Source organism: Schistocerca americana, chromosome 2, assembly GCF_021461395.2.
Source record: "Schistocerca americana isolate TAMUIC-IGC-003095 chromosome 2, iqSchAmer2.1, whole genome shotgun sequence".
Lineage (NCBI taxonomy): Eukaryota > Metazoa > Arthropoda > Insecta > Orthoptera > Acrididae > Schistocerca > Schistocerca americana.
In genome coordinates this window covers 601,345,931-601,373,147 of record NC_060120.1, presented here as the reverse complement: position 1 = coordinate 601,373,147, position 27,217 = coordinate 601,345,931, and the positions used below count along the sequence as shown (strand labels likewise).

The window sequence follows — 27,217 nt, the reverse complement described above, 5'->3', positions numbered from 1 at the left end:
CTCTCACAGGTGAGAGTATTAAAATTCTAATGGTAAACTGCTGAAGCATTTACAACAAATTGCCAGAGTTTGAAGCACTCATGACAAGCAGTTAAGCTAACATAATACTAGGTACAGACAGATGGTTGAAACCTGAAATTGATAGCAATGAAATTTTTTGGGAAAATTTAAGTGTATATCAAAAATATAGGCAAATAGGAAATGGACATGGTGTATTTGTTGCGGTAGACAAGATACTCAAATCCACTGAGGTAGAAATTTAAGCTGCTTGTGAGATTATTTGGGCTAGACTCAGTATCAGGGATGGCATAAAATGATAAATGGATCCTTTTATCACCTGCTAGACTCATCTCCTGATGTAAATGTAAACTTTAGAGAAAACCTCAGTTCACTTGTACATTAGTTCCCTATCATACTATAACCATTGGTGGAGACTTTAACTATCCAACAATTAATTGGGAAATGTACCATTTTGTTAGTGGAGGGAGCGGTAAGACAGCCTGTGAAACTTTACCAAGTGCCTTCCCTGAAAACTACCCAGGACAGATGGATAGGAACCCCAGTCATTATGGAAGTATATTGGATCTAATGGCAACAAATAGACCTTCCCTCTTTGGGGATGTCTGCATCGAAACGTGTCAGTGTCCATGATGTGGTTGTAGCAACAATGATTACCAAAGTACAAAGAACAATTAAAACAGGCAGGAAGATATACATGTTCAGTAAACTAGATAAAAAATCAGTAATATCATATCTCAATGAAGAAGTGGAAACTCTCAGTACAGGGCAGGAGCATGTAGAGGAACTCTGGCTCAAATTTAAAAGAATAGTTGGCCATGCACTGGATAGATATGTACCCTGTAGAACAGTTCATAATTGGAGGGAACCTCCATGGGATACAGTCACTGTAAAGAAACTTGTAAAGAAACAGAGATCACTGCATAAAAGGTGTAAACAAAGCAAATGGCTATAGATAAAGAGATGCTGAATGAAATATGTTTGGCTGTTGAGACTAATGTGTATTGCCTTCAATGACTATTGTAGCAGAATATTGTCAAGTTATTTTACACAGAACCGAAAGAAATTCTGGTCATATGTAAAGGCTGTTAGTGGCACCAAAATTAGTGTCCAGTTCCTAGTGAATGAGACAGGAACTGAAATTGAGGTTAGAAAAGCAAAAGATGAAATGCTTAACTCCATTTTCAAATGTTTTTTTACATAGAAAAACCAAGGAGAATTGACTCAATTTAATCCTTGTATGACTGAAAACATGAATGAATAAGTATTAGTGTCAATGGTTTTGAGAAACAGCTGAAATCATTAAAATTGAAGAAAGCTCCAGGGCCTGGTGGAAGCCCTGTCAGATTCTATATTGAATTTGTAGCTTAGTTAGCCCTCTCTAACTACAATCTATCATTGATCCCTCAAACAAAAAACTGTGCCTACTTCTTGTAAAAAGGCACAGGTCACACCCATTTACAAGAAGGCTAGTAAAAGTGATCCATAAAACTACCGTCCAGTATCCTTGACATTGATTTGTTGTAGAATCTTAAAATATAATCTGAGCTCAAAGATAATGAGGTATCTTGAACAGAATTACCTTCTGAATGCCAGCCAACAGGGATTTTGAAAACATCGATCATGTGAAACCAAACCTGCACTTTTCTCACAAGGCATACTGAAAACTTTTTATGAAGGCAGTCAGGTAGGTACAGTATTTCTTGATTTCCAAAAAGAATTTGACTCAGTACCACATCTACAATTGTTGTCAAAAGTACACCCATATTGGGTATAAAGTGAAATCTGTGAATGAATTGAGAAATTTTTGATAGGGAGGACGCAGTATGTTATCTTGGATGGAGAGTCATCATCAGATGTAGAAGTAACTTTGGGCAGGGATGTGTGTTAGGATCCGTGCTGTTCATGATGCATATTGATGACCTTGCAGACAATATTAATAGTAAAATCGGGCTTTTTGCAGGTTATGCAGTAATCTTTAATGAACTAGTATCCCCCCTAGAAATTGCGTAAATATTCAGTCAGATCTTGATAAGAGGTTGGCAACTTGTTTTATATGTTCAGAAATGTAAAATTGTGCACTTCACAAAACGAAAAAACATAGTATCCTATCACTATAATATCAATGAGTCACTGTTGGAATCAGCCACTCATACAAATACCTGGGTGTAACACTGTGTAGAGATATGAAATGGAATCAGTCATGGGTAAAGCAGGTGGTAAACTTTGGTTTATTGGTAGAATACTGGGGAAGTGCAATCAATCTACAAAGAACTTACAAATTACTTGTGCGACTGGTTCTAGAATATTACTCATGTGTGGAACCCATACCAGATAGAACTAACAGAGGATATTGAACATATACAGAGAAGAGCACCACAAATGGTTGCTAGTTTGTTTAATCCAAAGGAGAGTGTTGCAGAGATACTGAAGGAACTGAACTGGAAGACTCTTGAAGGTAGACATAAACTATCCCAAGAAAGTCTGTTAACAAAGTTTCAAGAACTGGCTTTAAATGTTTACTCCAGGAATATACTACAACTCCCTATGTATTGCTCACACAGGGATTGTGAGTATGAGAGTAGAATAATTACTTAACACACAGAGACATTCAAACAGTCATTCTTCCCATGTATGTATGTGAATAAAGTAGGAAGAAACCCTAATAACTGATATAATGGGACATAAGTTCTGTAATACACCTCACAGTGGTTTCCTGAGCATAGATGTAGTTGTAGATGTCCATGTACATGTAGATGTAAAGTGCAGGTGTTCCACAGGGTTCTGTTCTAGGTCCAGTGCTTTGGTTGATGTACAAGATGATTTTGCTAAATGGGGATGAACTGCAGGAAATGAAATTAAACCTGCCAACAGACACCAGTACTTACATTTTGACAACTGCCATCATTTCCATGTCAAACATTCCCTTTCATACAGCCTTGGCATCCAAAGCAAACGTAACGATGCAGACTCTTTACAGCAATACACCATCATTCTCTCCTCAGACTTCACTGCAAATAGTTACTCCACCAGCCTAGTTCAAATGCAGATTTCCCAGGCCATCATATTGAATCCTGATACTGCTGATACCTCCAAAAAACAACTTCAGAGTACACCACTGGTAACTCAGTATTATCTCGGTCAGGAATGTATTAATCAGCTACTTTGACAGGGCTATGACTTCCTAAAACAATGCCCTGAAATGAGATTGATTCTGTCTGAAATTTTGCCCAACACACCTAGAAAACTTTTTCGTTGCCAACCCAATCTCTGCAATATTTTTGTCAGGCCCTATACTCCTTTTGCATCCTACCCTTTGGCTCCTAGCCCTGTGACTGTCACTGCTGTAAGACTTGCCCTATGCACTCTCCTTCCACCTACTATAGCAGCCCTGTAACTGTCAGAGCATATGCTATCAAAGGGAGAGCCACCAATGAAACAACACCCATCATATACCAGCTATTATGTAAACACTGTTTGGCCTTTTACATAAGCAGGGCTACCACCAAATTATCAATTAGGCTGAATGGACATCGGCATCTGGTGTATACTGGCAACATGCAATATCCTGTTGCAGAGCAGGCTGTACAACATAACAGTCATGACCTCAACGCCTGTGTCACCATAACTGCCATCTGGATTCTTCCCCCAGACACCAGTTTCTTGGAACTTGGCAGTGGGAACTAGCACTATAAAATGTCCTTGGTTCTCATCATCAACCTGGCCTTAATTTACATTAATTTCTGCTGTCTCATCATTTCTTCACAGTAACTACTACACTCCTGGAAATGGAAAAAAGAACACATTGACACCGGTGTGTCAGACCCACCATACTTGCTCCGGACACTGCGAGAGGGCTGTACAAGCAATGATCACACGCACGGCACAGTGGACACACCAGGAACCGCGGTGTTGGCCGTCGAATGGCGCTAGCTGCGCAGCATTTATGCACCGCCGCCGTCAGTGTCAGCCAGTTTGCCGTGGCATACGGAGCTCCATCGCAGTCTTTAACACTGGTAGCATGCCGCGACAGCGTGGACGTGAACCGTATGTGCAGTTGACGGACTTTGAGCGAGGGCGTATAGTGGGCATGCGGGAGGCCGGGTGGACGTACCACCGAATTGCTCAACACGTGGGGCGTGAGGTCTCCACAGTACATCGATGTTGTCGCCAGTGGTCGGCGGAAGGTGCACGTGCCCGTCGACCTGGGACCGGACCGCAGCGACGCACGGATGCACGCCAAGACCGTAGGATCCTACGCAGTGCCGTAGGGGACCGCACCGCCACTTCCCAGCAAATTAGGGACACTGTTGCTCCTGGGGTATCGGCGAGGACCATTCGCAACCGTCTCCATGAAGCTGGGCTACGGTCCCGCACACCGTTAGGCCGTCTTCCGCTCACGCCCCAACATCGTGCAGCCCGCCTCCAGTGGTGTCGCGACAGGCGTGAATGGAGGGACGAATGGAGACGTGTCGTCTTCAGCGATGAGAGTCGCTTATGCCTTGGTGCCAATGATGGTCGTATGCGTGTTTGGCGCCGTGCAGGTGAGTGCCACAATCAGGACTGCATACGACCGAGGCACACAGGGCCAACACCCGGCATCATGGTGTGGGGAGCGATCTCCTACATTGGCCGTACACCACTGGTGATCGTCGAGGGGACACTGAATAGTGCAAGGCACATCCAATCCGTCATCGAACCCATCGTTCTACCATTCCTAGACCGGCAAGGGAACTTGTTGTTCCAACAGGACAATGCACGTCCGCATGTATCCCGTGCCACCCAACGTGCTCTAGAAGGTGTACGTCAACTACCCTGGCCAGCAAGATCTCCGGATCTGTCCCCCATTGAGCATGTTTGGGACTGGATGAAGCGTCGTCTCACGCGGTCTGCACGTCCAGCACGAACGCTGGTCCAACTGAGGCGCCAGATGGAAATGGCATGGCAAGCCGTTCCACAGGACTACATCCAGCATCTCTACGATCGTCTCCATGGGAGAATAGCAGTCTGCATTGCTGCGAAAGGTGGATATACACTGTACTAGTGCCGACATTGTGCATGCTCTGTTGCCTGTGTCTATGTGCCTGTGGTTCTGTCAGTGTGATCATGTGATGTATCTGACCACAGGAATGTGTCAATAAAGTTTCCCCTTCCTGGGACAATGAATTCACGGTGTTCTTATTTCAATTTCCAGGAGTGTATTTTCTTCACTCCATTTTAGTTGACTACATCTTTCATTGTCTTACCTATATATTTTTACACCATCCTCCTCCCACATCTGTACTTACAGTGCACTTAGTTTCTCACTCTTATTAACTCATGTATAATTTTTAAACAGTAATCATTGTCCTGCATATTACAGTGTCTTCCACAATTAAGTGCTCAGGTTTTCAAATTTTGTCCAATGCAGTCCACAACAATCAATATTTACTTCTCATCCTGCGTGGTAAGTCTCCCCTTACCTGTGGTTCTGGGTGACATTCCCAAAATCTACCCCTTTTCCTAGACTTCTCCAGTTCTTTTCCTTCACCCTTCTTCCTTCCCCTTCAAGCCTTCTGCCTGAAGAAGGAGCCATTGGCTCCAAAAGTATGCCTAATTACAAGCTTCTTTTGTGTGTGTGTTCTGTCACCGCTTGGTGAGTAGATTCAGTATCCTGTTGGTGCTGCAAGGAAGATAGCACCTGAGAAACTTCAGAAGAGTCAAGAAAAATCAAATTTTACGTTTAATTACTGAATACAATATTTGAACAATTTTACTGTAGCAAGTTTTATAGTTAGTCAAGAGACTGATAATAAATAAAAACCATATAAAGACTGAGAATATATGCAAGGCAGGGTTGCACACAAGTTCTGGAAATCAGGGAATTTCACATGTGTCAGAATATTCAGGGAAATATAAGGGAAATTTGAAAAAAAAAAAAAAACACTGGAAAAATCTCATTTTTGTCTCAGTAGATAAAATGGTTTGTTAACTGAGATGTCACACATGGTTGCTGACTGGGCGCAGCTGAGTACAAGTGAAGTTTCTCTACTCCCTCATTCTTATTGCTTCTCCCCTTCTTACCACTCCCCCCAGCTTGCAGTCAGTGTTGCCACCACTTCTTACTGCTAGCCTAACAGCTGCTGATGAGAGGGAGGTATGAGGAGTGTTTGTTTGGATCTGATTCTGAGAGACTGTAGATGCAGTGGCCTGAGATTATGGTCATTTGTTCATGAGTTTTATGCTCTTGTATTCTGACAATGGTTATGGCCGAAAATTTAGTTCTAAGAAAGTGATTTACTGTTCTAGCTGCTTGTCTGGGACTCAGCAATCATCTTTATGGCGAGTTGCCACCTATCCTCATTACTATTGATTCTCAGAGTATTTTCACAAGTTATCCGTAGCATAGATTGATCACCATGGTCTCATTTCATCAATATGGTGTCTGTGACACGTGAATAGCTGGCCATGTGAGTGAATTTCCATAACGGGCAAAAACCACAGGCCATTTCTGCAGGTACCTCTAACGGATCGGTCCTGCCGATCTGAAGATCGTTGTTTCCCTTTAATGTGCAGGCCCTGCCCATTGGATCTAGTCTCAGCGATATGTCTGCAGGCCACATCTGTCTGTGTGTGGTGTAATTCAGCAGATTTTAGTGGTTTATCCATGGACCCAGGACTGCAGTGATCCTTGGCAGGCCAGAGGCCACAGGCAATGGATTTGAAGAATTGTGACTGTCTCACGACAAGCATGTTGTACAGTGCAGTGTTTTACAGACTTTTACTTATTGTAGTACATTTTGAAAGTACTTTATATATTAGAAAGTATGGACAGTAAGAAGAAGAAAATTGTGGCAGTTGCTGGCAGTCTGTACGCTTTGTACTCTTATATTTCTTGGAAGAAAAATCGCACAATACGTAAAATAATACACATAACACAGTGGGTAATAACCGAAAATAACGAACACAGTAGAATCATTATTTTATTGCTCACCTGTAGTGTTGGGTTCACACAACCCTTCCCGGCCTTTTACACTTCTTTCAGGAGGTCTACTTTTTCTGAGGTTATTTCTGAAAACAGTGAAGGTATTTTAAATATGTCTTGCAACTCCAAGGAAATGCCTATTTTTGTCACAAAATGTATTCCGTTTTATTGAAATAAAATAACAACAGTGGTCTTAATGAAACATATATACCATTTGGCCTGCTTTCTCCGCCTAAAATAGTTCATTACAAAATATGTTGATGGTAGTACTTAAGATTTTTGCTCACACAGAGGAGAAATACAGAAATTCTTACATATTTTTCAGATCTCAATATTGTCAGGGAAAAATGACAAAACTTGTCAGGAAATCAGGGGAATATCAGGGAAATTTACTTGGCGAAACTTGTGTCAACCCTGCAAGGGCACATCAAAAATAAGTTGTATGTGTCACCTCATGCTAAGACATTTGCCCATCAAGAATGGTGCATTGTCAGGAGAGACTGAATGTTCTGGGTTTCCTGCAGACACAGTTCTGCTACAGTATGTATAACAGGAGTATCACAGTATGCAAAAGAAGTGCTGCAACAAATGGAAGTATATTTCAAAGTTGAAGTACTCAAGACTGTATGATTCTTGTGGGAAAAACATCTAAATTACAAATAGTCATCATGAAATTCCAATGCTGTATGGACAAAATGCTGTGTCACAGTCAGCTGGAAATGGAAATGATCGTATGGCATCTTTGGCCAGGAGGCTCCTATTCAGGGAAGTTCGGCTGCCAAGTGCATGTCTTATTTCATTTGATGCCACATTGGATGACTTGTGCACCGGTGATGAGGGTGAAATGATAATGAGGACAACACAACAATCAGTCCCCGAGTGGAGAAAATCTCCAACCCCTCCAGGAATCGAACCCGGGCACGCTTGCATGGGAGGCGAGCACATTACCACCCAGCTAAGCAGGTGGACACACTCAGCTGTACTGGAATGATGCCAGTAATTTGAACAAGGCCACACAAAGATTGGTGATCCTGATTGGGAAGCAAGGTGATTGACATCAATGACAGATGAAAATGTCCAGACTGTTGGGCAACTGATTCACAGCAGTTGCATATTTTTGGCAATGAGGATGTACACAAAGCAGTTCTCAACTGGCTCTCCATGACCAAATAGCTGATTTCTATCATCAAGGAACTGAATGACTGGTAGAACATTCTGACTGTTGTTTACAGAGACTTAGTGATTGTGTTGAAAAATAATGTCATTTATGTGAGTCACCTTGAAGTGTAATGTAGCATTCTATAAAAGGTATTTGGTCTGCCACAATAATGTGTTACTTCCTTTATGAAAGCCCCTCACAAAAAGTTTTTTTTTCTAAATGTGTCTGAAGAGTTATTTTGTGATTTTAAGAACAAACCAGATATTCTAAAAAATATGAAGAGTTGCCATTCCCTACTAAAACAGTGAAAGTTGGAGCAGTCATAATGTCTTTGAGTATAGAAAACCAGCAAACGGAAGATCTTAAATTGGATTCAGCTCTGTCAATAGTAGTTGGCAATTGTTGTGACATGAATGATACAGTGCAAGTTTCACTTTTTGTCTGATTTATTTCAACTGCATGTCTTAAAGAATAACTTTTAGGATTTTTGCCAAGCAAATGCTTTAACTGAGTGGACCATATTCCACTGATTCAAATTGCCTCAGTGTCAACAAGAGAGACAGGAAATTTGACTGGCTTCAGAAGTGGGTTTGTTGCTATTTCGAAAGAAAAAAGCTATTCACTAGATACTTACCATTACACTCTTCATCAAGAAGATTATTGTGTGCAGACAGTTACAGAAGAAGTTTGCAAAGGTATGGAATTCTTGATGAAGATGGCCAATTACAGCTGAAGGTCTTAATCAATGACCGAGCGAGGTGGCGCAGTGGTTAAACACTGGACTCGCATTCGGGAGGACAACGATTCAATCCCGCGTCCGACCATCCTGATTAGGTTTTCCGTGATTTCCCTACATCGCTCCTGGCAAATGCCGGGATGGTTCCCTTCAAAGGGCACGGCCGACTTCCTTCCCTGTCCTTCTCTATTCCGATGAGACCGATGACTTCGCTGTCTGGTCTCCTTCCCCAAAACAACCCAACCAACACTTAATCAATGTCAATTTAAAGAACTTTTAATTGAATTGGAGAATACATTGGTTACCAAGAGGAAACATTCTGAAAAGTTTTGCTTCCTGTATTTCTAATTGAGAAGGGTTTTTACTACCCAGACCTAATGAATGATCAGTGGATCCAAAAATTTTATTTTATAGTAGATGTGTTGTTTCATGTAAATTATCTTAATCATCAAGTACAGGGGGCAGGAAAGAATTTTTCTACTGTTGAAATAAGTTTTTACATTTCAAAAATTCTTTTTCTTTTTGAACAAGATTTTGAAAGAGATACTTTGCTTCTCTTTCCGAAACTGTTGAAATATTGCCAAGAAAATATTTCAGATATTGACATTAGTTATTTAAAAGCATCATTTTTAAATATGGGGGAAGGTTTTCTAATCAGGTTTCAGGAATTCAGAAACAGCAAAGCAACAATGGTCTTTATTTATAGAAAAGAGGCTCGTAATGCTACAGTACTAAAATTAATTTTTTCTCCCATAATATCAATTTTAGTGATATTAAAATGCAATAGCTGAATTTAAAAAACAAAGAATTATGGGACTGAAACTTGGCAAATCTCTGTGATGATAAAGAAAAATTGGAGACAAGTAAATGTGAACTTAGATTGTAGTAGAAGTGATATCCTTTGAATGACCTGGTGAGAGAAGATGTGTTGATTTTTAACATCTGTTATAGCATTCCTGACTCATATAGTCAGCTGAAAAAACTAGCATTTTCTGTTCTTTCCTTATTTGGGTCTTCGTATTCATGTGAACAATCGTTTTTGAACATGAACCTGATCAAGATTAAATTGAGAAGTCATCTTATTGATGAGAACCTGGAATCATGTCTAATATTAAACAAAACAACATAGAAAACTGCCTTACCCAAACTTCCCAAGCCATTGTTCACATTAGCATTTGTCACTCACTGCCATGATTTCATTTTATCAATAAATAACACATTTTAAGTATGATATCAAGTTTTATTCAGTGTCTATATATAACTAAGACTTAGCATGTTAAGTACTGTGTGTTAAATTAATTTTAGGGAGTGCTTGGAATGAATGAAGATGTAATGTCAAGTATTCAGAAAGGTATGTTGAGACCGTTTCAACATATAGAGAAGATGAATGAAAGGAGATAAACATAGCAAGTATTTTTTTATTCTGTTTATTTATTCTTAATTGTAACTGCCTGTTATCTGGGAAACTAACAAGGACTGTGACTCACTTTTTTGTGGTTAATAGAAAGTGTATAGATTAATTATTATTTCTTGGTACTAATAAATATTATGAAAAAAAGCCAAGTATACAGTATGAATATGGATTCAAAAGTTGCAAGGGGTTGATTTCAGTGAATATATCTCAATCAGAGTGAGGGCTTTTTGGCAAAGTCTGGGCTGGGTAGGATGGTAAGATATATTCACAATACTCTTAGATGGCAAACGATAAATGCGGCTTAGTACTGCACTGAACAACATTTTTGAAGCTGTTCTCTGAGATTAGCACTGGAAGTTCAGTTCATCATAATAATTGCAGTCTCACAGCTAGAATTAGTTCTTACAAAACTTTATAGGAATAACAGTCAGATTGTAATATTTGGTGATTTTAAAAATAGTTTTCTTTAAAATAGCAACAGTCAAACAATTGGAACGATTGTTGTCAACTTTCACCCTACTCCCGATGGTATCATTCCCAACAAGAGTATATGGGCACAGCTAGACCTTGATCAGAAATCTGTTCCCGCACCCCACAAATTAAATGACATAAAAACACAAGCCATAATAAATTATCAGTCTAATCACTAGTAGAAAAACAATAAATGGTCACACGAAGGTTAAACATGTTAGAATAATAAATGTGGTATCTACTAGCTTGTATTTAGAAACAGTTTACACCATGAGAAATTAAAATATTGTCTTGGACTTATTTCTCAAACATTTTGAAGCCTGCTTCCCCCAAGGACGGATTAAAATGAAATCAACCTGTTGTGGAAGGAAAGAGTAGATAACAGCTGTCATCAAAACATCATGTGCTAAAAAGAGAGGTCTGTATATAGAACAAAGGGCTAGTACAAACCTAGCAGAGAAACTACATTACAAAAAATTCTGACATGTGTAATCAGGAAGGCCAAACTTATTCCTATTTGTTTTACTTTTTATGATGTTCCATATGGTTTTTACTTTATTGTTCAACTTATTAATTTTTTCTGCATAATGCATTTGCCCTGCTTAACAAGCAGGACTCTGCAGTCCACTGGTGGTGGTTCAGACAAGAATAACCAGAAAGTAGTAGCCTCAGATTTCAGCAACTTTTTTCTCACTGTAGCTGAAAGAACAGGGAACCGTAGTATACAGTCTCCCATAGAAGCCATAGAGCTACCAAATCACATGTAAATCACTCCAGATATAGCACTTCATTTCAAAAGCACAACTCCTAAAGAAAGTGAAAAAAATCATAACATTACTTAAAAGCTCAGAATCTTCCGGATATGACAGAGTATCAAAAATTATTTTAAAATCATGTGCAGACTTAATCAGGCACATATTATCCTGTTTATGTAACCAGTCAGTGAAAACTGGGATATCTCCAGATAGACTGAAACATGCAATAGTGATGACCATACACAAAAGTGGGGCGAGAAATGTTCTGTCCAATTATCAGCCCATCCCTTTGCTGTCAGTGTTCCGAAAGTGTTTGAGAGAGTAGTGTATAATACGATTTATGGTCATATGACACAAAATGACTTACTGACATCTACCAAATTTGGCTTTTGTAAGGGGTTCTCCACAGAGAGAGCTATATTTAGCCTAACAGATGAAACTCTACGTGAATTAAGTCTCAGAAGGTATCCAGTGGTATCTTTTATGACCTTGCTAAAGCTTTCATCTGATGGTAACATTGTAGTTTATTTGCAACTGGTTATAAATGAGGTATGATGTGATATGATGTGATATGTGTGTTAGTGTTACATTTTGTATGTAATATTAGAAGTAAAACCATGTGTTATTTATTTCTCTTTCAGAGATTCTGTAAGTGAACTCACCCGGAAGATGCCTTCAGTAATCTCATAGTCTTCCATGGTCAATTATCCTCCAGCTAATGATGAATTTGATGAATATATGTTAAATAAAGTACATCACATTGTAGCAATTAATGTTTCATCTCTTCCTCTTTATTTACACACAGTGTTATTTGTCTGATGATCAACACTGATGCAAGCAGCAGTCTAGATATTTGAAAAACAGTAGCAAATTATGCTAACCAGCCTCATCCCACATAGTTCACTTGTGACAGACTAATATTTTAATTCTCATAACTCTGATAGGCCAAGTAGACTGACTGACTATAAATATGTGATGCAGAAGCATGTATTCACACAGTAACTTTCCATACACCAAGTTAATGAACAATATTTTATGCATGATTCCAGTGCCACATCCAGACATAGACTACTGGTTGCTAGATGCTGACTATTTTACAAAGACATTCATATTTTAACTCCTTAATGTTGGTTGCATAAGTTTCTGTACACCACATCCAGTTATAGGTGTGTGTAATATGAAAAATCACAATTTATGTTTAGAATGTTGACATAAAATTCAGGAAAATTATAAGAAATAAAGACACAATGGGTAGTGACATAAGTTTCATTCACTAACAGCTGTATAACTATAAAATGGCCATAATAGAAGATACTATTTCATAAGGATGATTTCTGTGTACACAGGGATTCCAAAAGCTTGCCAAAGAGTTTTGGAAAATTGAGTAATTAATAAAGTAATAACCTACTTCAGTGAAAGTTGTCATTTTTGGAATCGAGAAAGAGGGCTATGAAACTGTGGTACTGAAATTTAGAAGTGATCACAATTTAAGATTTGAACTTACCCTAAAATGAAAATTTTGAAATACAAACAACTTTTGAAACACAAAGTTTTTGAAAAAAGTTAAATCTTCATAGAAAAGAGAAAAAAGGAAAAAAAACAAATGATCTGTGCTAATTTAGAAATAAACAACTATTTGCTCATTGAAAAATTTCACCTTCGTGATCATGTTTGTATAAATAGTAAATTTTAATATTTCTTTGGAGAAAATGTTTCCATAAACATCAAATGTACTATTACAATCAGTCGTCTGAAAACTATTCAGTGAATAATAAATTTTAATGAGAAAGAACATGAATAAGAAATTAGTTATTTTCTGTAATTATCGTATACATGCTATTAGCAAAAGGGTCTCCAATGAACAAAAAAAATGTATTGATGTCAGGAGTAGTATAAGAGCAAGTAGGATAGTCTTGACTTAATTTGTTACAGGTGGTAGTAGGACCACACATCTTTTTGCCTGAGTTGTGTACATCCTTGATGGGTGTGATAGAAAAATGCCTAGGCAGTCATACAAAGTCACACATTCCAGACATATTTGACAATATTCCACAAACTACTGGCCACAAATTAAAAAGGCTAACTCCAGTGGAAACAGAAGAGATTTTATCCTGACTGGGTCAGAAATGTAGGCATGAGAAATGACAAGGAATTGACATATATTGGTGTGAAGAATAAGAGAGTATTTTTGGCACTGGCTACATTTCGCACCTCAATAATCCCATACTCTACGGTCCACTTACTATGACAGATGGACATTACCTATTTGAGAGACAGACCATATAAAGCTACACACTGTGTTGTGTATTGCCATTATTAACTTTTTTGTAGTTCATTGATCCTTGGTTTCTATATGTGTCTGTGAGTATTCTGAATCATTTTCAGTCTCAAAAGGTCAGTTTACAGTGTTTTCTGTTATGCAGCCAAAAATACTCCCATCAGAATAATATACACAAATTATATATTTGTACAAAACAGTAATTTATTGCCAACAGAATTCTTTGTGGGCTAACAGAGTTTACGACAAAGCAGCACATAGTTCGAGCATGCTTGGAAGCTGTATGTTACCAAGTGAGAGATATATTAGAAGCCGTGAGGAAGGATACAGGACTTACTTTAATAACTTTGAAAGCTAATGGAACAATGGCACAAAATGATCTACTCCTACAGCTTCAGGCAGACATATGTGGAATTCCTGTTGGTATGTAGATAACTTTAAGTAAGTTTATTATTTTAATGATGAAACCCAAACAACTTCTATGCAGTACAAAATGCAGTATGATTGATCAACTATTATTGAGGGAATCTTTGGATAAATAATTCAATAACATGTTCTGAATTTTTATCAGAATTTTATGGTCATAGTAGCTTTGTGTTGTGGTTATAAATAAGTTATGTTAATATGAGGCAACTCCTGCTTCCAACAGTGAGCCATCCTGCAACATTGCAGCATCACAAGCGATACAAAAATATGTCACTACTCATTAAGATGGAATTCAGGAACAAGTATACTACGTCATCACAGAAAAATGAGACTGCTAAGGAACTGTCTGTTGTGTGTTAGTGCTAGATTGTTGGTGTTTGAATTGTGTCCTTACAGTGTGACAAGTTTCATCAGAATTGATCAATGTTATGTCAGTGAATGAGTGGTGTACTGCAGACCAGACCTAATCTGCAGCATAAGAGTTGCCTCCTTTGTATTAGACCTTGCCTGTGACATTTTATGTTGGGGCCAAGAACTCATTTGTAGCAGACTGCTTATCTCCTGCCACTGAATTGATCTGTCTTGGCTGAATTTATCACACTATAAGGACACTGTTCAAGGCTGAAAACCTATGTACCATAATGTACTTGTGTCGGAAGGTGACAGCTCTGCACATGCCTCTTCATTAATCTGTGGCAGTGAAGTGAATGAGACTTAGTCTTCTTCCGAGCTCCCTGCAGTGCAGAATTCTAGGTGATGAAAACAGTTTTGGAGATTGCACTATGGTCATATTTAAGCATAAAAGAGTTTTATTCATAGTTTCCTGTAGCAACAATTTGCATAGTTTAGTGACATGGAAAGTATAAGCAGACTACTTTCAATTTCTCTTTCTCTCTCTTTCTTTCTCCTCCCCCCCCCCCCCCCCCCCCTTTCCCCACCCTCCCAAAAGAAAATCCCTCCTCCACAGATCACTTTTTGCTTTGATGCAAGAACTAATAGGTCTATACTAATGCAGACAACTCATTGGTTTGGTAGTATATGAATATGGTAGCCAGGAAACTAAAATACTACTTGTATTTGTTTTGTAGCTGAGCAGTTCTGCAGGCATAAACTTTTCTTAGATGAATAAATATGAATGGAAATATTTGTGTTTTCTGAAACTGTCAAGTGTTCAAGCAGATGGAATTAGTTTGATTCTGCCTACAAGAAAAGGAATATGGAAACCTGAGGGTACAGGAAGTCATGGACAAACTTTATGATGTCAATAAGTTTGTCAGCATCAGGTTGATGATGTGGTTTCAGCTGGGTTAAAGAAAGACAGGCTGATAAGTTTACCTTGACTTAGCTTCAACTGTTCATAAGTTGCTATGTTTTTGTCTTACACTAATTCATTTTGTTTTTGTTTTTAATTATCTTTATTCTACTCATATAAGACCCTTTGGATGTAAATGTTCATGAAAGAAGTTTATCGGGCAGACTAATTAACTATGACATACAAAATGGTTAAGTCATTAAATATAGCAGACGAAGACATTTTAATGCCATTATCAGAGGAAAATTTTAGTGAATTTAGTGTGGTGTGCAAAATTCCAGTATGTATGTTGCAACAATGCTATTTACATGATATTCCCACTGCACCATCCTCTTTCCTTTCCTTTAACATTTGGATATTATGCTGTGTAATTTATTCAGATATTGCTCATGTTCATTCATTAAGAACTTTAGATATTTACTTTCTGTAACTCTTTTCATTATTATGAGTTGTAATGGCATAATTGTCTTTAAACTTCAGTGTCTGTATCACTAAGATTTGAAATGGAACCATTCTGTTAGATTATTTAAGCTAAACATAGCACCGCATGGATGTTTTCCTTGTGTTACCCTCTGCAAGAACTAAGTTGTCATTTGAAGATAACTCTGACTGAACTTTCACATGAGGGAGTAGATCATTAACACAGAACATCACAATATCACCACATAGAGAAGGTGTTGAGTGCAGACAGACACATTAGATTAGATTAGATTAGTACTTGTTCCATAGATCATGAATACAACACTTCGTAACGATGTGGAACGTGTCAAGTTAATAAAAGGTGTCTATACAAGATATTACATTACACAAAATATTACATGAAACTTAATATTTTTAACTTTTCACTCATCTAATGAGTCATACATTTAAATGTAGATTAAGCTGTCTCACAGAACCGTTCCTCAGATGTAAAAATTTTAAATCCTTACCGTATTTCTATGTACATCCTGCAGGTAGTCATATTTGTGTAACTACGAGGGATGTTCAATAAGTAATACAACATTTTTTTTCTTGACCAGTTGAAAAAATGCAAAATTCATTGTGGGATGTCATGGAATATTCCTGCTTCAGCCCCTATAGTTTCATGAAATTCTGATAGCTGGTGGCGATATAAGTAGTCTTCAAAATAGTGTCTGTAACAGGGGTGTGCTCCAAGCAGAGAGCTGTCACTGAGTTCCTTTTGATGGAAAACCAGGTCATTGCAGATATTCAGAAGCAGTTGCAGAATATCTACAGAGACCTGACAGTGAACAAAAGTGTGGTGAATCATTGGGAAAGATGTTTGTCATCCTTGCAACAAGGCTGCGCAAACATGTCCGATCTCTTGCATGCCAACCAGCCACACACAGCTGTGACTCCTGCAAAGTTGGAATGTGTGAGCATGCTCATTCGAGGTGATCAGTGGATCACAATCAAATACCTCACTGTTCAACTGGATGCCTTCATTGGTAGTGCTGACACACTTGTCCACCAGCTGGGGTATTCAAAGGTGTGTGCACACTGGTTCTTCACCACATAACAGAATGTCATAAATAGTGACATAGGACTATTAGTGCAGAATTTCCTGCATGTTAAAGGCTGACCATACAATTTTTTGTCAAATATCATCACAGATGATTAAAAATGGGTTCACTTTGAACTGGAAACAAAACAACAATTCATGGAGTGGCACCACACTGTCTTTCCTCCAAAGAAAAAGTTCAAAGCTGCCCCCACAGCTGATAGAGTCATAGTGGTGGTCTTCTGGGACTCTGAAGAGGTTATTCTCTTTCATGCCTTCCCTCAAGATGGAATGATTAACTATAAAGTGTGCTGTGCTACCCTCAGGTAACCAAAGAAATGGGTTCAGTGTGTTCATTGCCAAAAAAATGCAAATGAACTTCTCTTTCTCCATGACAACACAAGGCCTTACACAAGTCTGCACACCACAGAGATGCTCACATAACTTCATTGGACTGTTCTCCCTTACCCACCCTACAGCCTAGATCTTGTACCTTCTGACTTCCATCTGTTTGGCCCAATGAAGGATGCACTACACAGTAAGCAGCATGTGGTTGATGGGGATAATGGAATAATATGGTGTATTGGAATCCTGAATAAACCTACTTTCAGAACAAAAATGTGTTGCATTACGTACTGAACATCCTACATAATTAGTGAACATAATGTAATGAATAGCAATGTTCGTAATTACAAAAAACAGGAAAGGGAAAACTTTCACAGAATTATAAGTAGTAAAAGGGCTGTACACTGCAGTCCACATACAATAGGAACCATTTTTTACCACAGACTACCATCTTTTCTTAAGTTAACTAATTTAAATAACTTAAATAATAATAACTGAAGCATTTATCTGTTGATAACTGAAGCATTTATCAGCAGATAAATGCTGTTTTTAGTTTGTTTATTATTCATCCAAAGATCATCTCACAATGATGTAGGATTTGTCTAGAAAATACAGTGCAAATCATTAGGCCAAGATATACAACACACAGAATACAGAACGTGCTTTATGAGGCTGGAGAGGTAGCCTATGTGGATAGGATAGGTGGTCAACCAGACTCATCCTGGCATTTGCCTTAGCAGTCCAGGAAAACCACAGAAAACTGAATTCTAAATGGTTGGACAGAGAAACTCCATCATCCTATATAAGAGATCAGTGTCTTAACAGTTGCACTGCCTCACTGGATAAGTCCTTATTGTATAATGTTCCTTGTTTTACACACAATTTGTTCCAGCTAACCTGCAAATAAAATATAGTTTTGTTCTTAATTGCTGCATACACTGAGAACACCTGCTGATAACTCTTGGACTGTGAAGATCTGCTGAGCCCCTTGCACCAACTCCAGGTTCCATATGCAACTGTGTGCTTGACATATTATTTCAGATTCAGATTCAGATTCCTTATTGGTCATTCAGCATTATTACATGCAATAGACTTCATCAGTTCACTTAACCTATTAATTTTACAAAATAATTTTTTTCATATTTAAGTTGATATTGGGCATTTCTAAAAATTCTTCTAATGAATAGAATGGATTAGTTAGCAAGAAGTTATGTACATTTTCTTTAAATAATTTGTCAGGCTTGATTGACTTATTTTTAGACAATTTGTTATATATTTTAATTGCCATATACTTATGACTATTGTTAGTTTTAGCTAATCTATTTTGTGGCAACAGCAGAGAAGTACAATTTCTTGTATAGTAGTCATGCCTTTGATTTGTTACACTTAAATTAGGTAGTTCAGCAAGTATGTAGTTAACACTGTCAAGAATATATAAATTAATAACTGTTAAAATTCTATATTTAATGAACTCTGTATTTAATGAACTCTGATTGCTTTCTTCTGAATCACTATAATTTCATTTATTTTTCTGCTGTTTTCCCAGAGTATTAACTCATACCATAAAACAGATTGAAAAATGCAAAGTACACTGTCCTTACATACTCAACATCAGTCTCTTCAACAAATAACTCCTGACAACCTAACCACTGTGTGATGAACGTGAGAGTTCCATGTTAGACGGTTGTCAAGTATGATACCTAAAAACTTTGCCTTTTGTTTTTCTATTTTTGTAGTTTTTATAGACTGAACAACATATTCTGGGTCTTTTCCTCTTTTAATAGTCCTTATGAATGCAGTAAACCATAATCAAGGATTGAAATGTGGCCAGGTGCTGTAGTTATCCCCTTTCATTGCTATCTGCTACTCTTAGTCCTCCAATCTTTAATTTTGTAGTGTACATTACTTTTCAAGAATGTTTCAGCTGCCTTTTTAAGCAGAGGTGTTTGAGTAATCTTTTTCACTTTCTTTGGAAATTTATTATACAACTGTATCAGCTGATATAAAACAGTGTTATGAGTTTTTTATTTGCTTTTCTGGGTAAACATAACTTCATACAGTGTCATGTTCTGTGATTATGTCTAAAAGTATTACTGTAATGTACCACAGATTGATAGATGTACTTGCTTAGTGCACTAAGGATGCCAAAATGCTCCTTACACTGAGCCCAACTACTTCTTCTTATGACCCTTTCCTGCAGTTTAACAACTGTGTCCATGTTTTGTGTCTTTGATCCCCAGAAAAGAACTCAAAAGGTAAGAACTGAGAGTATGTAGGCGTAGTATGTCACCTCAAGACATTGGCTGGTACAAGCTGATGCTAACACCCTAAGAGAATAACATGCTGATGACATTCTTTTTGCCAGTAATCTTTGTATGTTCATTCCGCATTAGCTGACAATCACAGTTCATCCCAGCAAACATTGTGTTTGCTAGATAATCTATAGATGTTTCGTTTATATTTAAAGTCACAGAGATGATTCCCCTCTTTATGCTCAAGTATGTACTGTTTATTTTCTGTATGTTCAATGTTAATTTATTACATGCTGCCCAACTGTAAACATCCTTGAGGGTTTCATTTGTCTCTAACAGGAGCTCTGATGTTTTATCAGTGGCTATGATATTGCTGTCATCAGTGAAGAGGACTTTTTTCTCCATGTCTTAACATTTTATATTATATCCTCCATGTCTTATATTTTATGTTAAGAACAGAATCGGACCTAATACACTATCCTGTTTATATATTTCTTGCCTGACAATTGTTCTACTAAAAATTTATCACCAGCAGGTGTGTGAATGATCTCCAACTTTTGCACCCTGTTTTCCAAGTAAGACTGGCACCACCATTTGTTGTTCCTGTTATATCTAGCGCTTCTAGCTTCCTCAGTAGTAGTAAGTGCTGAAAGCCTTGAAGAAGTCTACAAAAATGCCTGTAACACAATCATTCCTTTCGAGAGCTTCAAGTACAACTTTTGTGAACTTCACAATGGCCAATATTGTACTTCTTCCACTTCTGAAATCAAACTGTGCTTTGTTAAAGAAGTTGTACTTAACTCATGTAACCTGTCAGTCTCTCTTTCATGATTGCATAAATTATTTTTGAGAATGAAAACAGCACTGAAACTGACCTGTAGGCTTCATTGCTTTCTGCATTACCTTTCTCTAATGAGGGCATCTCTTGTGCATACTTTACGTATGCCAGGAAAACACATAACTGAAAGACTAATTCATTATATTTGTTAATAGAGCTTATTTACTATCTATGCTTTCCTTCAGGCCACAGACAGCTAAAATATGACATCACATCCAGGGAAGATGTCAAGAATGAAGGGATGCCAGTGGTTTGCAGCTGTCAGTCTGTCTTCGATTACCACCGCAGGTTCCATGCAAGTGTTGGTGTATGTCTCCCATACCTAATACTTCTCCCACCAGCCTGTGTCCATGGCGTGCTTTGATGATGGCATTTATGGAGACAACCATCGACCTAGTGTAGCAAAAATGTGATTCATCCAAAGAGCCGATTGACAGTCAAATCCCGATTATCCTGTGCCCACTGCAGTTGTAATTGACGATTTGATTGGCTCAACATGTGAAACATGCAGGGGTGGTCTGCTGCGGAGCTCCATGTTCAACAGTGTATGATGAATGGTGTGATCTGAAACAGTTGAGCATGCACCAGCAGAGTGCTCTTTCAGCAGAGATGCCAGATCACCATCTATCCTACTTTACAGTGCAGACAAGCCTTTGAAACACACATTGAGTGTAGAGGCATGGATGTCCAACCATTTAGTGCCTAGTGGTAGTTTCACTGTCCTTCTACCTCTTTTCATAGATGCTCGTGAAAGTAGCACATGAACATTTGGCCAGATTCACTGTTTTTGAGATACTCATTTACAGTCTCTGTGTAATAATAATCCACCCTTTGTCAAAGTCACTTATCTCAATGGATCTCCCCATTTGCAGCCCATACCTTCACTAGGGTGATTCACTATCTATGTCTGCTCTGTTTACATACGTTTGTCATCACATCAAGTACCACAATGTCACCAGGAACCATCCAATGTCACATTGGGCAGTGGTCAAAATGTTTTGGGTTATCAGTGTAATAATTCACAAAATTTTGCTAATTATTATGGACTTTCAATTATTGTATCCTCATCTTTCATTTGTATGTTGTTATTATTGAGTCAGTCTTTTCCAGTTTCTTGTTTTATACTATCCCACACCACCTTCCTTTAGTTTTCTGCATTATATATTTTTTATTCATGTGCTAGTGCTCTAGGAACTGTGAATTAGTGCAGCACTTTGGCAAAGAACTGAGAAATCTAAGTGTCTGTGAGAACTTTCTAATGCCCACAGTTACTCATCTATTTTCCATAGCTACTGTAGCAGAAATAACTAATTTTGGAAATGTCTTCTCAAAAATTAATTTAAGAAATGTGTGGAATTTAGGTAACTTAGCATCTACGTTACTTTCCATATACAGTTCAACCCAGGTTTAATTTGGCAGTGTCCTATGAAAATTATGTACCATATGATCTGAGGAAATCCTTTTGTAGGACTGCAGTTCTGCAGGTTTCACCAAGCCTGTTGTTAGCTTTATTATCTGATAGTGATGATCCAAAATGTCGAGATCTCTGACAAATACTTTACAATTTTCCCTGTCAGTATCCATAAGTACATGGTCTACAATTGAAGCTGAATGTTTTGAAACCCTCTTTGCAGTGTTTAGCATTTGTTTCCCACCACAAGTGCTCAAAATGTTTAAGAAGTTATTACTAGTTTTACCTTGAACACCTGTGTGTCCACATATTATTATGTTAGTTCTAGGGGCTGAGAATCTTTCCTTGACTTCAGCTAATTGCTGAAGAAAATGTCTCTACCACTACTAGGTGAGCAATAAATACACAGATGATTAACTTCTTATAGACATCTAGCTCTGTTATTTCAGTGGCTGCCAATTCAAAATTTTTACCTACACTGTGGTCAGATCTTATCTAACTTCAATATGTGCATTATTCCTGATATATCAAAAATATTATTTGTACTCATCATACAAGGGACTCATTGAGTTGCATACAGAGCAGAAAGGCACAATGAATAGACTGCTTCATATAAGCTTTCAGTTAAAGCCTTCTTCAAAAAAGAGGAAGGCATACACTTTCACACAAGCAAGTACACATCACACACACATGACCACTACTTCCAGCCACTCTGGCCAGACTGCATCAGAAAAGCATTGAACAAGGGCAATAGTCTGAAGCAGGGGGGGGGGGGGGGGGGGAGGGGAGGAGGTTATTACTGCTTGACAGAGCACGCTGAAACAAGAGGTGGCAGTACATGGATGATACCCACAGTTTTTGGAGACAAGAAAAATAAATGAGGAGTGGGAAGGAGAAAAGACCTGTGGATCCACCAGCAGAGAACAGCACACAGTGAGGGCGAGGGGAGGTGAATTGTGAGGAGATTACAGGAAGGGCAGGGTGGAAACAGTTGGATGGAAGGTGTGGGGACAATAGGCTATCATATGTTGAGGCCAGGATGATTTTGGGAGCAGATAATGTCTTGTAAATATAACTCCCATCTGTGCAGTTCAGAAAAGCAGGTGTTGGAGGGGACAACCCAGGTTGACCACGTTGTGAAGCATACATTAAAATAAAGCATGTTATGTACAGGTGCATGTTGTGCTACAGGGTGGTCCACTTGACTTCTGGACACAGTTTGGTGGTAGCTGGTCATCCTGGTGGACAGCTGGTAGGTAGTCATACCAATATAAAATGCTGAACAATAATTTCAGTGGAGCTTGTATCTAATATGGCTGCTTTTGCAGGTGGCCTGGCGTCTGATGCCCTGAAATTAGGGACATCCTTACACCCCTCTTAAAGTGGTGCTCCATTGCCCATCCAACCTTCACAGTGTTCTAATCTGTACTTATGCCACTCCCAATTTCAATCCCTTGCCAGAGGGCTCATACTCCTGTGGAAGACCTGGTGCAAAACCTGCCCAATCCATCCACTGAGCACTTCCTATTCCAGTCCTGTCACTGGCTTATCCTACCCTATCAGAGGCTGGGCCTTTTGTGAAAGCAGCCATATTATATACCAGCTATATTGTAATCAGTGTTCAGCTTTTTATATTGGTACGACTACCATCCATCTATCCATTAGGATGAATGGCCTCTGCCAAACTGTGGTGAAAAGCAAAGTGGACCACCCTGTGTCACAACATGCAACAGAACATATCATCCCTGATTTTAAAGGCTGCTTGACAGTGCAGTCAATCTGGATCCTCCCCTCCACCACCAGCTTTTCTGAACTACACAGACAGGAGTTACCCTTGCAACACATTCTCTGCTCTCAAAATCATCCTGTCAACCTAACAATAACCTACTGTCCCAACCTCCTCCACCCAACTGTTTCCACCCTCCCCCCCTCTCCCCCACAATTCACCTACCCTCACCGTCATTGTGTGCTACTTTCTTGCTGTGCATCCACCAGTCCTTTCCCTTCTCTACGCCTCTCTGTTCCACTCCTGTTCCTTCCCCCTCTTTCCCTTCCCCCATTGGCATTTGATGCTGCATGTGTGAGCTCTATCCTGCACCTCTAGTCCCTGCATGCTCTGCTAGGGATTGCTAATTCCTCTTACCCCTCCATACCCTGATATCCCTCCCTGTTCATGACCTGCTTTGAATTGTTGCACCTGTTGAATGTGTTTCTGTTGCAGTCTGGCCAGAGTGGCTGGAGATAGTGGTCATGTGTGTGTGAAGTGTACTTGCTTGTGTGAGTGGGTGTGCATTATCCATTTCTGAAGACAGATTTGAACCATAATCTTATATGTAACAGTCTTTTCATTGTGTCCGCCTGCAACTTAATGTGTCATCTTTACGGTAAGTAGCAACCTATCCTTTTCATAATAATGATGATATTCCAAACTGGAATTTCTGTTGTTTTATTATCCCTGATAAAGATACACAGTCCTTCACCATTTAAAGTAGACTTACAGTAGCGACCTGCACATCCACACAAAGATAGCACTATATGCTGCAACTATTATTTCTACACCAGTACACTGTAATGCATACTACCATGTTGATCAAAGACTGTAATTCAACTTGAAGCTACTGTACTTTATTTTTAATGCTCTGAACATTTGAATGAATAACAGATAATTCTGAGCAAATTTCCATGGTGCCTGTACACTCTGTGTGGTAATTCTATTTATCCACATTCATGGTGCAGAGGTCTCTAAGCTGGTTGATATACTTTTAAGAGAGGGGAGCCTGTTGTTATGGTTTTGTCCTAAAAAGAGGCCTAGTTCTCATACCCATGACAATGGTTGTTTGACCATGTGGGGTCCCATTCTAATCATCTGCACCAATCTTTATTTTCCAACCCTTTTGAATTGACAAAAGCCTTATCTCCCAACAGTTCCACTGGCACCAGTTCAATGTGTGCCTCGTGCCTTACAACAGTGCCAAGACAAGACCAGTCGAATCAATGGAACACCTCTACTATGCTCAAATTGGTGCGACCAGTTAGTGAAACTGCCTTATTCAGAATACTACCCATGCTGTGTTCCCTGTTCCTATCCAAGGTGTTCCCTGCCCCACTCACTGAAACCACCTAATCATCTTCTCTGAAAGCCTAATGTAAAGGCCCAAAATCCTCAATCACCTGATCCAGTCCAGCACTTGCTGGTGACCTGATACTCATGCTCAAACTTCCCCTGTAATTGAGGCATTACTGTTACATGGCAGCTGGCAGCAGTACTTCCTTGTTGCTAACATTAGTGTTAGGTTGTGGCGGTGCTCTCCTTCTTTGTTTCTTCATTTGTTGTCCTCGGTGTCGATGTACTGGCTGAAAAAATAGGGGGTGGAAGTGCATTACTGTCTGCTGTTAATGATGTATTCGATAGGTGCACATTTGAGTTTCACAGTCATTTACTTTCACTTTTCACAACCCCCCACAGACACATTTAATATGGCCAATGCACTACTGTTTAACTTTCAATAAGCCTCATTAATAGTTTTCTGGCAAACATCCACATACTGTCACCATAGTTTACTGTTGAACATCTACGAGCAGTAAAAACCTAGCCACAAAGCTCACAGTTCTTGAAGAATAGAAAAGTACATATGAAGCAGACACTGTAATTGTTTTAACACACGGTCTAATTTTGAACCATTATTTCACAGTTGAAGCACTGTTGCTCTAACCAACACAGGTTTCTCATCCAAAACTTGGCCATGGATGGACTGTCTTATGGCCAAAATTTGGGCCCTTATATATCCTCACAATAGTAGGTGCCAAAACTACACATTGTTTGAAGTTAAATTTACAGAAATTACAATTAAAACTTAACTCATTAAATTAACTTAATACCTCAAAAGATTCCGTCTCTTTAACAGTTTTTTCTTATAGAAGAGTTAGGCCAAATTATTTGTATAAATCATGAAATGAAGATATATAGTTACGCAAACAGTTACCGGTACTTTTGACAAACCTGTTAATTACTTTGGAATTAATTAAGGGCTGTCTATGCTAACGTTTTTTCAAAGAACCAAATAAATATTTAAAGAATGCTATTGTTCCATCTCCCAAATGTTTATAATTAGTACAGACGAATTTAAGTTATGAAACAATTACTGATCTTGCCCTATAATGAAAGTATTAACTAGGAATAGTCAACATAAATTAAAAAATCAATTACTTACATAAAACTAAGCACAAAATTAGGTCTTTTGTTATATTCTTTTCAACATAAATTAGAAAATCAATTACATAAAATTAAAAGCACAAAATTAGATCTGTTGTTATATTCTTTAAAACTGAGGGCCTATCTTTCCCTTTTATGAAAATGCAGATTACATATATGTATCTTAATGGTAATTAATTAAAATTGGAAAAAAAAGGAATTTAAGGAGTCAGATGGCAAAACAAGAGAGGAAGTAAAAAATATCCCAGCTTGCTTTGTCATAGTGTTTCAGCTGCTAGAGTTGAGGGGGAGGAGCCTCAAGATGGTAAAAAAAATGTAAATGTTGTATGCCTAGGGCCTCCCGTCAGGTGGACCATTCGTCGGGTGCAAGTCTTTTGATCTGACGCCACTTCAGCGACTTGAACATGAATGGGGATGAAATGGTAATGATTAGGACAACACAACACCCGGTCCCCAAGTGGAGAAAATCTCCAACCCAGCCAGGAATCGAACCCGGGTCCTTAGGATTGACATTCTGTCGAGCTGACCGGGTGCAGACGTCAAGATGGTGAAGAAGTAGGACATGTGTGGCAGACTCTACCCGTGATTACAAAGGTTAGGAATTTAACCTTTGTAATCATGGGTAGAGTCTGCTGCACATCTTGAGGCTCCTCTCCCTCAACTCTGGTAGCTGAAACCTGTTGCTGATAGACACAACAGAACTGCATACTAGCCGTCCTACCGTCTGCCAGTTCTCTCCTCCACCACCCTCCTCTCACCACTACCTTCCCTCATCCTTCCCAGCTCTCTCCTAGCTTCATCCAACTGTGGCTGAAGGGCACAGATCTTCCTTCCTGCTCATCTATTAATTTATTCCTGCTGCATATTTTGCAGTTCCAGGAGAGGACCTCAACGATAACATGAAGGTCCTTCCTGCCACATTCCCCCCTATCAAACCATTTACTACTGCTTCCACAATACATCCTGCTACTTGCTCTCCTAGAACACCTCACACTGTTTCCACTCTTGATCAGATAATGTCTATAGCAGTGAAGAAAAAAAGTTTAAATATGAAACATTAAAGCAATATTATGAAATTACATTTATTTTGCTATAAAAAGAATGCAGCCCCTTCTAATGCAGTA

General features: G+C 38.7%; 1 protein-coding gene across 1 annotated transcript in view; it reads left to right on the top strand.

The window, feature by feature from the left end:
* The window catches only part of LOC124594231 (glycerol kinase-like), a 165,996-nt gene that overhangs the window by 97,215 nt on the left and 41,564 nt on the right, over window positions 1–27,217 (top strand). Inside the window, exon 8 of the mRNA XM_047132597.1 lies at window positions 14,013–14,218. Within this exon, the coding sequence (XP_046988553.1) occupies window positions 14,013–14,218 (206 nt within the window). The remainder of the gene's footprint in view (window positions 1–14,012; window positions 14,219–27,217) is intronic.